Source organism: Callionymus lyra, chromosome 2 (genome assembly GCF_982586985.1).
Source record: "Callionymus lyra chromosome 2, fCalLyr1.hap1.1, whole genome shotgun sequence".
NCBI classification, from domain to species: Eukaryota; Metazoa; Chordata; class Actinopteri; order Syngnathiformes; family Callionymidae; genus Callionymus; species Callionymus lyra.
In genome coordinates this window covers 6,102,324-6,117,493 of record NC_141819.1, presented here as the reverse complement: position 1 = coordinate 6,117,493, position 15,170 = coordinate 6,102,324, and the positions used below count along the sequence as shown (strand labels likewise).

The window sequence follows — 15,170 nt, the reverse complement described above, 5'->3', positions numbered from 1 at the left end:
CAGACCTCAGAGCCCGAGCTGGGGTGAAAGGCTGGATCAGATCAGTGATGTAAGGAGGAGCCTGACCATGAATAGATCTGAAAGTGGAAACTATTACATTTATATCGATAATGATTCATTCATTGGAGTTATTAATTAACTATGAAACACTACTTTGAATCAATCTCATTTACTGAAGTCACTTCGTGTTGTTGTGATTAATGTTCTTTACTGAGTAAGAGGCTCTTAAATTGATTATACAAACATATGAAAAATTGGGTCCGGTCCTGGTCCTTTGTTACTGGCAAAGATCTCCCTTGACCGAGTTGGCGTAACTGTCCAGAGATGTATCTTTACTCGGTGCAAGGGGTCACAAGTCTTTTCTGGAAGAGCAGTTTGGTTGCTTGGTTCAGGCTTGCTTGGCTGGCTGCAGGAGATTGGGTTGCAGCTTGCTTGTGTCTTGAGAAGCTATGGTCAAGCTGGGAAGCTTCTCTCACCAAGTTGCAGGAAGGGAAGGGGCAGGAGTCAAGAACGGGGTCGAAGAGAGGAGAGGATGGGACCCCAAGAGTGACAAGCGTGTCAGGAGTGTAAGGACCAGAGAGTCAAGAGCGTGATTTGTATCACGCACTGCCTCTTTAAGCTATTCAGTCTTGACCCAGGATTGATGCGCTGTTACTGATTCCTCACCCCCCATTGGCTGGAGATGAATGAACCACTTGAAGTTTTATTGTCAAAATAATTGTGTGATGTGTTTAAAGCTGGATTATGTGCTGGACAAAGGGGCCCCAGCAGAAGAAGTTATAGTGAGGGACGCCGACATCTGCCTCTGAAAAGAGCATTTTTGGAGCCTTGGTTGCAACATGTAAACGGAATGCAATGTAGGTTCAGATTTATTTTATTACTTTTGGTTCATCTTTGTTGGAAATGATGTATTAGGTTTAACCCGACTGCAATTATTTTTAACTTATACAATCTGTAGAGATCTTGCTCTACTAAACGTCTGCAGGACCTGAATTCACCAATTTAGTTTCAGTAAAATAATTAAACAATAAAAGTTCCACAAATAGTTCAATCACAAATAAATGTACTTATAAAAGACAAAGACAAACAAAAATACTCTCAATTTAAACAATACTTGTCACTCGATCTAAAACACGAAATAATGAACAGTTTGTCAGTCATTATTGAACATTAATGTTGCAGGCCTGAATCGTAGCTCAGGTGCGGTAAGACCGGATACGATGGGGCCGCTTCACTCCGCAAAGCAATCAATAAAAAAGTACCCAAGTGTCTGATGGATTTGGGGGAGGCTTCCATGTCGGGGGGGACTTGGAGGTGGTCAGTTGGCTCAGGTGGATTGGATATGCGGCTCCTTCAACTCAACTCAAATGCCGGATCTTTGATGATCTCTGAATGTCAGGCTGACAGAAAATCATCATCCAGCTTTTCTCGTTCCTTTTGGTTGCTCACAAACTCATCGGATCGTCAGTTGTCCTCCATCTAAACTCTTGAATACTGCATTTAAAAGGCCCGGGCTGTGTCCCATATCACGCACTTCTCTGCGTGCACTGGTTTATAGTACACATTAAGATGTGTATGTGTAACCAATGTGGAAAATGTAGGGTTGATAGCAGTGAACTATCAGTCCAGTAAATAAAATAATTATGGACAGAAGAACATTCATCCACCACATACACAGTAGAGAGAATAAATATTTATATTATATTGTCTCCTACTCTAAACTATTATAAAAATATAAACAAAATATACTTTCACAAAGTATTCAATAACCAAACAAAAACAAAATAACCTCCTTGGCTGGAAAATGTATTGTCTTCAAACGAAAAATAATATTGTCTGTTTGTTGTGCTGACGAGCAAAATAAAAGTGCATAGAGTGAGTATCGATCCTGAAATACTCTAGTTTGTCCTGGAAGTCTTTGTGGAACAGATGTTTACTCGTCCTCCTTCGGTGACAATCAGGAACCAGCAAAGAACAGTGAAGTTCTAGGAGTGACAAGCGAGTGTTTCAATAGAAATGCAGGAGCGATGACACGTGTCTCAGTCTCTGAGCCGCTGAAGCATCTCAACACCACGCGATAACAAAATATAAAGTTCAACTCACTTTCAAACAAAGTGAAACAGTATAATATAAAATACTGTTGAGAAAATGTACACTTGCATGAAGTTACAAAACAATGTTCAAGCTTCATACACATAAACGTAAATAGTTGCTTCGATACAACGTTCATTTATACACTGAAATATAAACAGAAATATGAACAATAATATAAACGTATTGTTTAGGCTCACCTAGGAGTGACAAGCGAGTGTTTTAATTGCAATGCAGGAGCGATGACACGTGTCTCAGTCTCTGAGCCGCTGAAGCATCTCAACACCTGAGTCTCATCAGTGGAACACAAGTAAAACAATGACCGTCTTAAAGCGACAGTGTCTTAATGCGATACAAACATCGAAAAGTAATAAAACACAAAAATAACAACTGGGTTGAATTATATTATTCCAGTGAAAATAATTGAAACATAAAACACCAAATAAACGGCTGGGTTACATATGTACTTGGCCAGTGCTCAAATTTGGCCACGGTAGTACTGTCTCGAATAAAACTCTGCTGCTACACACTTACAGGAAATGACTCGACAGCTTCTTCTTCTATTACTTTTTAACACTGACTGAAACCAGTCTTTGAAACACTATCACTGACACTTGACAACACTTTTATACAATTGAAACAAGTTGTGTTTCATTGTGTTATTACTGTTGTTGTGTTGTGTGACATTTACGTCGGTATCTGCTCTGAAAACGGTCGTCAGTGACGTAGCTTCAGTTTAGCTTCAGTTTAGCTTCAGTTTAGCTTCAGTTTAGCTTCAGTTTAGCTTCATCTACGTCACTAAGATGGAGGTCGTTGAGGGTGGAAAGTGTCCATCGATCCACACTCAACTTTCCCAATTCAGTGCAGATTGTGGACTAGATTTTCGCACACTGATAATTGGGACACACTTGTGCACTCAAAATATTAAGTGTAAGTGCAGAAGTGAACAATTTGCGTCAATTGAGTGACTGGAACATGAGAAACACAGCTGTCAATCATTCCATAAATCCAAAATAAACATTCATAAATGAGTTAAATTGACCATCATCTGATAATAATACATTTAAATTATGCAAAACAAAATGTACAAGATTAAATGTTATCAATAGGTTACTTAAATAAAATATCTTATTTGCTGAAAAAAAGGTCATAAAAATCCTACAAAGCAGATATTTTCTTTTCTTTGCTGATTCCATTTTTTTCTTTTTTTTTTGTCTGATTGAACAACTATTTTGACGGAGCTTTTTCATGTCAGATCTGCTTCCTTTTTAACACAGTTGCACCGAGCAATGCAACGCTACGAGGACTCGCTCTCCGAACCTGATGCATGCGCCGATGGACCGGTGCTGCTCGACCCATCCCAGGTGTGTAATGTGGCCTTCTACAGAGACAACCTACTGCCCCCTGCTGGCGAGTTCGTCCATCTTTCTCAGCGACGAGGCTGAGGCTCGAGACGTAATCCATAGCGACAGCCTGTAGAGGGTGTAACAGCATTTGTAGAACCACGGTTCTAAAAATAAATGGTTCATCTTGTGTTTGGGTCGGTCTGAACAATGAAACCAGAGATCCTCTCAAAAGAAACATTAAATAAAATCTTTTTTTTACTTTAAATTAATAATAGTGATTTGTTGATGAAGCTTCATGAAACAGTGTCATTATTTCCTGAGTCCACTAGATTCACTCTTTGCTCTGTAAGCTGAGACCCCGAAGTATAAACCCGGTTCAGCAGATCAGTGTGCGGGTCTTACTCCTCCAGGAGCGACTGATCTGTGAAAAATATGACCCTGCTTCATGAAGCTTCATTGACACATCAATAGATCTAATATCACTGGCGCTACAGAAGGCTGAACATGTTTGTTTCTGGCTCCCTCTACTGTTAGAGATAAAGACTTTTTTAGGTCAGTTTTATCTTCCTTAGAAGCTTAAAAGCCATAATAGAAAGAATGTTGTTTGTTTGCCAGTGTAAAACAAGGGTAAATGTTTATTTTTTAGTTTTAAAAAGGTGTATTCATGTATTATGATGGATACACAGAGACAAGCGAGGAAGAGTTTTGTTGTTTCCTTCTGTCTGCAGGAGCTGAACAAGTCATCACCCTCAAGACTCCTCTCATCCAGGAGATGTTGGAGAACTCTGGAGGCCTGGAGAGCGGCAGCTCTGCCCAGCTCTACCAAAGCAGTCCAGCCACACAATCGGCGTAGTGACGGCCGACAAAGTTATATGAATACATATAGATATGAACTATGGTGTTTGACATGAGGGCGACTGAAAACCTTTTCTGAGATGAGAAACTGTTGTATCCCTTCACTGTTTGGATCTTTTCGTACCACCGAGAGTATTGAGGAAGATGTTTGGCTTTGATGTCACGTGTACATTATTCTGATGAACACAAAGAGCAAACAGAAGTTATTTCCAGTCCTCACATGTATGTGCACAAAAAGAAAGTCGCTACGAGTGTCACAGTCTATTCCAGGTTGTTGTCCACGTATTGTTTTGTGCTTCCAGACGAATGGAAAACAAATGATTGTATGATATGGTCACAGGTCTTTTCAAGAAATCCAGTTCATGAAGATTCATTATAAAGGGAATATGTATATAAGTTGTATTAATTTCTGCAAAACTATGAAGAGTTTTAGGCTTCACTTGATTTTGAAAAGAAAAAACCTTTTATGTGTTTTGTTCATAGGTTTGTGATTCCAGGAAATACATTTTACTGAAGGAAGTTTTTGTGTTCGACTAAATACTGGACACTTAACTAATCACCGGCTGTTCAGAATGAGGCGTTCACGGTTCCCCCCCTTTTGTTTTGACGTACAGTAGGTATGAACAAGTAGCACTCCAGTCGGGGCATATCTTTCTGGTCATGTAGCAGACAGAGACGGAGTCTGGAAGTGTTGAGGTGGATCACATCTCGGGCTCGGACGTTCCTGTAGCAGCTTCATGATATTGATCCATGTGAAGAGTGGTGTACATACACACTGTATTGAATACAAGTGATTCTCAAAAGCCTCTATGTGGGTCCGTGTCATGTCGTGGTGGGGAAAACTAGATTGTAGTGGTCCCTCTGGACGGGGGATCGTGAAGGTCCTTCTGATATTTGTCCTCACGCATCGTCCCCTGTGTTAGAAACATGCAGGATCCAGAGCAACCTCACACCCTGTGATACACTTGATGCCAAAACGCCTTCACATCATCTTGACCATCGTTACTGTACACACACCAATGTCTCAGGAAGGAATCATGTTGTGTGCTTGGCCTGTCCATTGTATATGTTCTGTGCTGCCCCCCCACTATGTCACTAACACACACACCTCTGCTACTGAGCCCCTGTGTTTCAAATCACTCAGACCAGAAGTTGTGCAGAGAGACTCCGACCCTGAACATTATGGTCTCACCATGTGTGGAGTCTCTCTACGAGTCCTTATTTCTTCTTCTTTTTTTTTGTACAGTCAAAGCTGCTTTCATTTAGGACTTAACATGTCCAGAACAACTTTTCTCTGCACAGCTGATCTGGAAGAGAAACGGACGCACCTTCGCTTTGAAACGTATGGAATATGTTGCAATTTTGTCAAGATTATCAAGCGACTTTGATAAAAAAACAACAACATTTAATGATTATTGTTGTGTCGTGTGAATCACTTTTATAACTACATTCTGCTGTTTTTGAGTCTCAAGTGTTGCCTTCAGTTTCCTCCAGCAGGAAAGAATGTTGCTTTTGTTTCTTCTGAATAATGAAAAACAAATAAAACATCAGGTCTATATAAAGTGCTCAAAGTAAACAAATAATAAACTATTATATAAGTATTATATGATTCACCAATACATGTCATCTTCAGGGTGTGACACCCCTGATGTCAACACAAAGGACGATGTGTCAGTTAAAGGATAAAGAAAGACTAAAATGTTGCTAATTGTAATATGAGAGACCATTGCTCCCTCTAGTGGTGATTTTAGATATTTCACTGTCCTGTCAATAATTCTGCAAGGACTAAGATAAGTTTTCCTCGCTGCAGGGATGGAGTGAACCACGACAGGTGATGATAGAGTGACTCGTGTGTTTATTTATTGACAATGGCTCCATCTAGTGGTGCAACTGTAGATTACAGTCAATGTTTTACAATCCAACTCTTAAACACATCACAGGAAGTAAATACCTGTTGTTTGTAATAATGGAGCCGTAAAAACAGAAAACAATCAATCCTGTTATATATTAGAGGCTTCAATAAGCACCACTGTTGTACGGCGTGTTCTTCTTACTCTGACATGCTGGTCATCCAAAACTAGTGATGGTGAGATGAAGCTTCATTAACAGTGTCATCATGTTTAATGATCAGTAGGTGGCGCCTCTGTTTAAAAATGATATGAGGTTTGATCCAAGTACGTGTTTATTGTAAATGTTTAAATATTAAATATATTTATTGAAGTTCTCAGGCTCAGCTCCAGCTAGTGTTTCCTCATCAAACACATTGAAAGTGTCAGTGCACAAGTGCAAGATTTACACTGAGAGACTGAGATCTTTCACTACAAACACATTTAAAATATAGATTCATCTAAGTGTTTTTATGATCATTTCTTCTCATGTGGAGCTTCAATCCAAGAGTTACAGACGAGCAGTCTGGAGGTATTTGGATGTTTTCAAGTGTTTTTTGGACGAAGATGAAGACGAAGACAACTGAGCTCCAGTCGATACATTAAAATGAACAAACATTTTTGTCTATAACTCTAAAAAGAACAGATCACTCTGAAAATAATCCCAACACTTAGTCGACATGAGGGCGAGTAGAACATGAGTTTGAATTTTGCGTGAATTATTTCTTCAGACGTGAACTAAAAAGACAACAAAAGACTTAAAACATCACATGATTCCAGAACTGTTGTAATAGTTTTATTTGACCTACTATTACATGATTGAGTAAATAATGTTGAATACATTCAACTGTTACTTTAACACACTTTCATTTGCAGTTAATGAAGGAAGAAAAACTCTCTAAACTGGATCAAGATTGTCTCACGATACATTTGTCAAAGTGTAGATTCACTTGTCGATTATAACATAAATGATCAGTTTATAAAATATAATATAGTGTGATTTTGAGAATATTGTGCAAAGAACTGTATGTTTTGAAGCTGTTTGACTAGAGGATTGAATTTGTTGATCTTTTTTAATTCATGTTTCTCTCGCTCTGTTCCTCTGATGACATCATTTCGAGGCGACAGATGAGATGAAGTCAATCTTTCACGATCATGTTTAGCTTCTGTTGAGAAGTACAGTTTGAAAAAATAACCATTAAACCACTTACTTTCAGAGTAAAAGAGGTTTAACTAGAGAACGATCATAAAAGTCACAAACAAACGTGAAACAAATCCAGCAGGTATGTTAGGAAACATTTGACTTAATAACATATTTTCTTGTGTTTCTTCTGAGAGTCACTCTGATAGTCTCACTTCCTCTCCACCTCCAGTCGCAGCTTTTCAAATCTGTCAGGATGATCCAGATAATCCTGATCCTCCATCAAGTTCCTGTTGTCGTTGGACAGTAGGAGGCGCTGCTGTGTGTGAGTCCAGTGAGAGTGAAGACTGAGAGAAGAAGAGACATGAGGTGATGATGGTGGAAGAACGTTGTCTTGACGATCATATACTGATCCAAACTGAGACGAGTCAATGTTCTGTCAACATTCTTCTGAGAACTTGAGAGAAGAACCATGTGACTGAAACATCCCAGAATCATCTTGAATGTCAGATTTGAAGATGAAGTCAGCAGCTAAACTAGCATGTAGCTAACATGAGTCTAGTCTAGTTGTGATGAAGATGTTCAAGTGAACACATGATTCAATATGAAGTGATTCATGTGTGAAATGATGTTTAAAGTGACTCAACATTGTGAGTTGATGATCAAACTCACGTCTGATTTCAAATATTTGACAGAAATATTTCTTTGTTCTCCACTGACAGTCAAACTGAAACAATGTTGATGTTGAAGCTCCTGAAGAGTTTTGAGCTGAAGGACTTGAAGATTTGGAATCAGAGCTTCACTTGATACTGTAACTGTGAGTCTTTAACATCTGCACGTTTGTTCTGGAATCTTCTTCATCAAGTCCATGTCCACAAAGACCTTCAACTGCTGTGTCAGCAGATGAGCTTTGATGTTGAAGTCAATCAATGGAATCAAACTTACCATTTATTTTTACAGGTCTAACATATCTGGTCCACAGTAATCCAGCCTGGAGGAAGAAAGAGTCAGAAGATCAGATTCATTTGATTCAGATGTTTCATGAATATTGTTTCATTCTCAGTGGACGACTCAGTCATGACCGTTGATGACAACAAAGATGGATCTATAAACAGGCTGCTCAGTCTCAACTGTCTCCTTCATGCTTCCACTGGTGTCCAGCAGGAGAACATGGAGGAACTCAGAGTTTGGATTCATGTGCTCAGTTCAGATGAAGAGTCTGAGCATCAAATGTTCAGTCTGAAGATCTTTGGAGTTCAGTCAGTGAGTTCTGCTGCTCTGTTCATACCTGAGAGTCTCCAGTCTCCAGTCTGGACTCTTCAGTCCAGCAGACAGCAGCTCCAGTCCTGGTCCTCCTGGATGATTCCCACTCAGGTCCAGTTCTCTCAGGTGGGATGGGTTCAATGTCAGAGCTGAGGCCAGAGAAGAACAACCTCTCTCTGAGATCTGACACTCTGACAGACTGAAATGAAGGAGAAACACTTTTAGAAACTTATCAGAACCAAGAGAAGATGATGTTCTGACCTGAGAGTCTCCAGGTGACAGTGTGGACTCTTCAGTCCAGCAGACAGCAGCTCCACTCCTGGATCATACAGGTAGTTGCCACTCAGGTCCAGTAGAGTCAGACTAGAGGACGGAGAGCTGAGGACTGAGGACAGAAGTGAACAACTTCTCTCTGACAGTCCACACCAGCTCAGCCTGTGAAAGAGACGAGTTTCATCAACAAGTGACTTTTTCAATTTTCTATTTGACAAGAATTGAAAGATTTTATTTATTTATTTATAATTTATGATAAAAACAATATGTTTTAATTGAGTAAAGGTTTTTTTCACACGTATAGTTTAATATTGTTATCAACAAGTATCCTTTTAAATTCATTATAAAAATGTCAAAGTGTTTAAAATCCAATATAAATTTTAACCCTGGAGTTTTGAAGAGGTAAAAAAATATTATAATTTAATGTTGTACTTTTGAAGAGGTAAAAAATATTTATATTTTAATGTTGTAGTTTTTTTGTACCTCTTCAAAACTATAACATTAAAAAATTGTTGCCCAAATGTGTAAAATGTTGTTTTTTGAAGGCTTGAAAAAGTTGTGAAATATAAATATTTTGTACCTCTTCTTAATGTTGGAGTTTTGAAGAGGTAAACAAAATAGAAATAAAAGAATATTTAAATGTTGTATTTTAATTTTATCTCTTCGAAACTACATCATTAAAATATATATATATATATATATATATATATATATATATATATACAGTATATATATATATATATTTTACCTCTTTAAATCAACAACATTAAAATATAAATATTTTTTATCTCTTCAAAACACAGACATTATAAAAATGCTGGTATGGAATCATAAATTTAAAAAATCAAGAAAAGATTCAATATTTTTAACAAGTATCCTTTTAAATTTATTTTTTAAACGTGTTTAAAATCCAATATATAATATATATATATATATATTAAACTCTATGTGTAAAAAATGTTTCCATTATTCAATGAAAACAAAACCAACCTTTCAATATTTAAATTATTGAATTCAATTTTTCAGAAAATAATTCTATGGTTAAAAGAATACAACAATCAATAAAATGTTAAATTCAATCCTTCAATTCTCTGATGACACTGATCTACTTGCATAAGAAACAAAGCAAATGTTTTTCAATATTCAGTTCATGAGCTGAAAATAGATTCAACTGCTCCAACAGGAAGTGACATTTATCAACACGTCATATTCAAAGTAGGAAATCGACACTTTTCTCTCTTAATGTTTGACCTTGAAAATGTTGAAAACCATGATCAACTTGATGAGACTGATTGTTGCAACAGTCACATGTCAGGAGAATGATCACAGATACCATCAGCACAATGGATTCAACAAGAAATGGAGACACATGTGTTCAGTGTGAAGTGAAGTAGTTGTAGATGAGCCTCACAAATCATTGGAGAAAGACATTTCTTACCAACATGTTAGTTTTCACACCCGTATATAACCTGAGCACAAATATTGATATTTTCTTACAACACACTTGGTTGTCACGTCAATACTTCATCTCTCCTGTCCTGTTTGTGGGGGCGCTAATCCTCTAAATGAGGGTGAAGAAGTCGTAACCAGCGGCTGATGAAGATGACGAGTTAACAATAGTGTCAGTACACGATGAGGGCAGCCTACACTGTACAAAAACAAACAACTCACCACACATGGATTTCCTAAATGTTACAAAATAAAATGTTCATATCTGGATCTACTACCTGAAAGAATCACTAATCAAACCGAAATATCTTCTTCACATTTGAAGTTAATCTTACAGCAAATGACATCAACTTTCATTGATCTCTTTACATCCACCACACATGATGACTTTAACCACGTCTTTAAAATGATCATCAATATATGATTTGACTGTTAACTGATGCTTTTACAAAACTATACTTTTATATGTGAGTGTCAGTGAAATTGATTTATTTATGATTGTATTATTTATCTTTATTTTATATTGATTTTATTCACACAGTTGCAACATTAAATTCAAGTAAAAACACTCGTTTATTGTAAACAATTGACTTTGAAATGACTTGTTAATGTGGTTCAGTTCGTCAAAGTCACCACTCTGAGTGTTTTCTCTGTCACAAGACAAAAGTATTTATGATTCCTTTAATAATACTGACGTGTACAAAATAATTATTAAGTGAACAAAGATCTGCTGTTTTTTTGTTTATGTTTTAAGTCTTCGTTGATGGTTGTTTTGACTCTGTTGGTTTGGACTGTTGCTGAATGAATTGGAGTCTCAGTAAAAGACATGACAAACAAAACTTATTGGCTTCAATGTACATTTATGAACATATTTAGCTTCAAAAGAAGCTTAAACTAAGTAAAGTAGTTTTGTTTCATTAAAGAAACTTCATAATAAATTGAAGAAAAATGTAAGAATGATGCGATTAGTCGACTTAATGGTTGAATATTTGGTGACCAGTCGACTGTTAAAATAGTCGTAGACCTCATGAACAACAGATGAACCATAAGAGAAGAACAGAGACAACAACGGTGGAAAAAACAAACAATGAAAACAAATGAAAGACAAACCTCAAGATTCCACTCTAAAGTGTTTTGTCTTCTACGAGACAGATGACGCGAGAACACTGGATAAAGAATATGAAGGACTGATGTTTTGATTATTATTCATTTTCATTTAAAGTTGACGCTTGTTTGTTTATCATTACAATGATTTATTAAGATGATATTTTTATAAACTACGTAACATCTTTACCTGCTACACAAACATACAAATGTATCTATGAGCTGCTTCACTGAAGAACAAAGTGATGACAGACTTTGACTCGTGTTTCCACCTCTGACTTTACATTTGAGCTTTGATGATGTAGAAAAGATGATGTTCTGACCTGAGAGTCTCCAGGTGACAGTGTGGACTCTTCAGTCCAGCAGACAGCAGCTCCACTCCTGGATCCTGCAGGTAGTTGCCACTCAGGTCCAGTAGAGTCAGACTAGAGGACGGAGAGCTGAGGACTGAGGACAGAAGTGAACAACTTCTCTCTGACAGTCCACAGTAGCTCAGCCTGTGAAAGAGACGAGTTTCATCAACAAGTGACTTTTTCAATTTTCTATTTGACAAGAAGTGAAAGAGTTTATTTATAGTTTAATATTGTTATTTTAGTAATAAATAAAATGAAAAAAAATCAAGAATCAATATTTTTGACAAGTGGCTTTTTTAATTAAATATACAAATGTGAAAGTGTTTAAAATCCAATATATAATATATATTCAAATTATTTAATAAAATGATTCAGAAAATATTTCTATGGTTAAAAAAATAGAACATTTTAATAAAATTAAATGTTAAATTCAATCCTTCAATTCTCTAATGACACTGATCTACTTGCATAAGAAACAAAGCAAATGTTTTTCTATATTCAGTTCATGAGCTGAAAATAGATTCAACTGCTCCAACAGGAAGTGACATTTATGAACATATTTTGCTTAAAAAGAATCTTAAAGTTATACCTAATAAAGGAACTCAAATCTCTTTCCTGTCTAATGAGTTCTGCGCATTCGTTTGATCCAAGGAAGAGTGACATTTTAGAATTAAAACAGTCAATTTATTAATAACAAAGTATGATTACCAAAGTAGGCCATACAAGACCTTAAAGACAACAGTTAAACAAAGAAATGCAAATTATTCAAATTGTTCAGATTGTTCAGAAATACCACAGTTCCAGCGCTTGGTCCAGTCTCTGTCAGTCATCCTGGCTCACCCAGGTCCTCCCAGAGAGTGGCACTTAATCTTTAGATCGTCTCGTCTTTTAAAGCCCTCAAGACACTCAAGACACTCCCAGAACCAAATCTGACTCCATAATGAACAACAGATGTTGTTTGATCTGATCACTAATCTAAACAAAGAATCTCCTGACCTCCTTCACACCTGTTATCTCCAACCAGGTTCGTGGACCATAAATTCTGTGTCTTGATACTTCAAAAGTCGGGAACATCCTTGTCTAAACAATCACAACATTTGTTACTGTGGCTTTATCCTTCCTCCCCCAATACATACAGTATGTTATCTTCACAGTCACCTTTAAGCCATGTCACCAAGGGCCATAAAAGTTAAGGAACAATTGGCAGAGCCCCTGAGCCCTGAAACTTCATAACCCCTGCTGTGGGAAGGGAGCTGTCGTAAAACACAACACAGGATGTTTAAGATCTGAATGAGAGATGACATTATCAATGTTTAACAGTTGATTACACAAAGGACATACATTCAACTCATCAATGGATACACCTATAGGAAAGTAATTTAGAATATGTCTTCAATCCCTCCTTTGACCTCTGAAACCAGAGGTCAACCTTTAAAATGTTGAAGTTCAAAACAAACCTTTTGTCTCAAAATCTGGTACATGGTAAATGATCAATCAGTTTGCAGTTATTTCCATAACTTCTACACACCATTTTCTCACCACAAACCCTTAAACAAACTCTGTAATCAAAAAAGTAACAGGCTGAAGCCCAAACTTATTTTCCTATCCTATGTAATCCATGAAATAAACCCAAAATATAAATTTTCTAAACAAAAAAAATAAAAACAATCATTTCACATTTCATTCATTTCCCCTTGTAATCCTTAGGTATTTTACATTTCAATGTTATTAGCCTTTCATTTATATTTTTTAAATGTATCTTATTTTTAAACTGACCAGTTTCTACAAAACTCTGTCACTAAGCCTCTTTCATTATTTCGCTTACATAAATGAAACCAACTATATTTAAGATTAGTTCTCAATTCTTAACTCAAAATAATGCTTCTAATGTTTTAAATGTAAAAATGTCAACTAATTTTTAAAATGCCAGACTTTCTAAGTTATGTATTAGTAGTTTTTCTAATGGGAAGCATTGCGAATTATTCTAATAACTCATTCTGGAGTTTTTAATCATAGGGTCTATGTATGTCCTACATGTATTTCCCCAAAACCTCAACACAATTTCATATATGGCCTTATACGTGAGAATTATAATATGCAAAGACAATTATTGTTTGTACAATTCGATTTTTTCTCATTTCTTTTTTCCAAATTATTATTATTTTTTAAATACTGTGGCTTCTAACTAAATTCATGCTCACAGATTACTCCCAAAAACATCATCTCATACAATCTTTCAATTTTTACGGACACCCTATGTGTCTGTTTCTCACTTTTGGAAGCATTCAAAAACTATTTAACCTGTGAATTTGATATGAATCATACACCCTCCTTTCACTGAACAATACCAATTGCTACAGTGAAATCTCAATAACATTATCTATCTATTTGTTCAAAACAAACCAAGATTTTATCACTTCCAGTGTGAATCTTAAACAAGAAAACCTCAATAGTTAATTCCCAAGTTTGTGTCAGAAAGCCAGCATTACAAGGGATATCATTCAAAGAGTTTTCATGCGAGCTACCAATGTCGTTTGTGGGCTTCCAAACTTTTTAGTTCATCAAGTGAATTGAGATGATTTCATGAGCAAAACAAACACTCAATGAGGGAGATGATCGCTTGGTGGAGGCGCAGGATTCCATTCAGCACCTCTTTGATAGAAAGAAATGGAAATTCCCTGAGCGCCCCAGTCCATGTGGGCTCAAGACTCAGGACAATGCACTCATGTAGGCATTGTAGGGTGTTTCCGCTGGTTGTTGTGGAAAGCCATATTTCAAAATGGTTTAAGGAAATAGGCAAAAGCAGGAAAATTGCCATCAAGCGGTAGTGATGTGGTGGAAAAGGTCATCGCTGGCAGCGAGACTTCATCAGGTGCAGGGGTGGATCACTGCTGGTGAAAAAGCAGTGAGACTTCAAGGAGTGAGGATGCAGGGACCACAGGAAGTAGGGGCCACAGATTGTAGGGCCGCAGTTGGTGGTAACGTTCTACCACTTGTTGGGGACAGCACGCATCTTCTGTCCACCTGGAACTCCAATCCGGTCCGGACTTGGATGTAGCCGGTTCAGCTTCCCGTGTAGAACCCTCACGTGTCTGGTCTGGTCTCACGTTACACCCTCCTTCAGCTCGTCCTGTCTCTAGCGTGGCACCTTCGACCTCTCCGCTAGACTTGCCGTTCATCTGGACTAGGTCTCCTTTCTCAGACCCTCAAAGCCATGTCGGCGGTGAGCTCTTAGTCCTGGAGGTCCCACTCTTAAACCTATCAGTGCTGCAAATTATTTTCTTTATAAAATTGAAGGTTATTTCGCAAGCGCACAATGTTCATCACAAAGGACAAGAAAGTTACACATTATCACAATATCATGAGACACAACACACTCAACAAGGTCCTGGTGTCTCTAGACCACCAA

At 37.2% G+C, this 15,170-nt stretch overlaps 2 protein-coding genes across 2 annotated transcripts in view; both read right to left on the bottom strand.

Annotated features, from left to right (window-relative positions):
• Nucleotides 1-15,170, bottom strand: part of LOC148085161 (NLR family CARD domain-containing protein 3-like) — a gene marked incomplete at its 5' end in the record, with an annotated part of 350,040 nt that overhangs the window by 92,293 nt on the left and 242,577 nt on the right. Inside the window, one exon of the mRNA XM_087781613.1 lies at nucleotides 11,732-11,905. Within this exon, the coding sequence (XP_087637739.1) occupies nucleotides 11,732-11,905 (174 nt within the window). The remainder of the gene's footprint in view (nucleotides 1-11,731; nucleotides 11,906-15,170) is intronic.
• LOC148085167 (NLR family CARD domain-containing protein 3-like) overlaps nucleotides 1-15,170 on the bottom strand; it is a 181,026-nt gene that overhangs the window by 51,576 nt on the left and 114,280 nt on the right. The gene's annotated exons all lie outside the window — the stretch shown is intronic.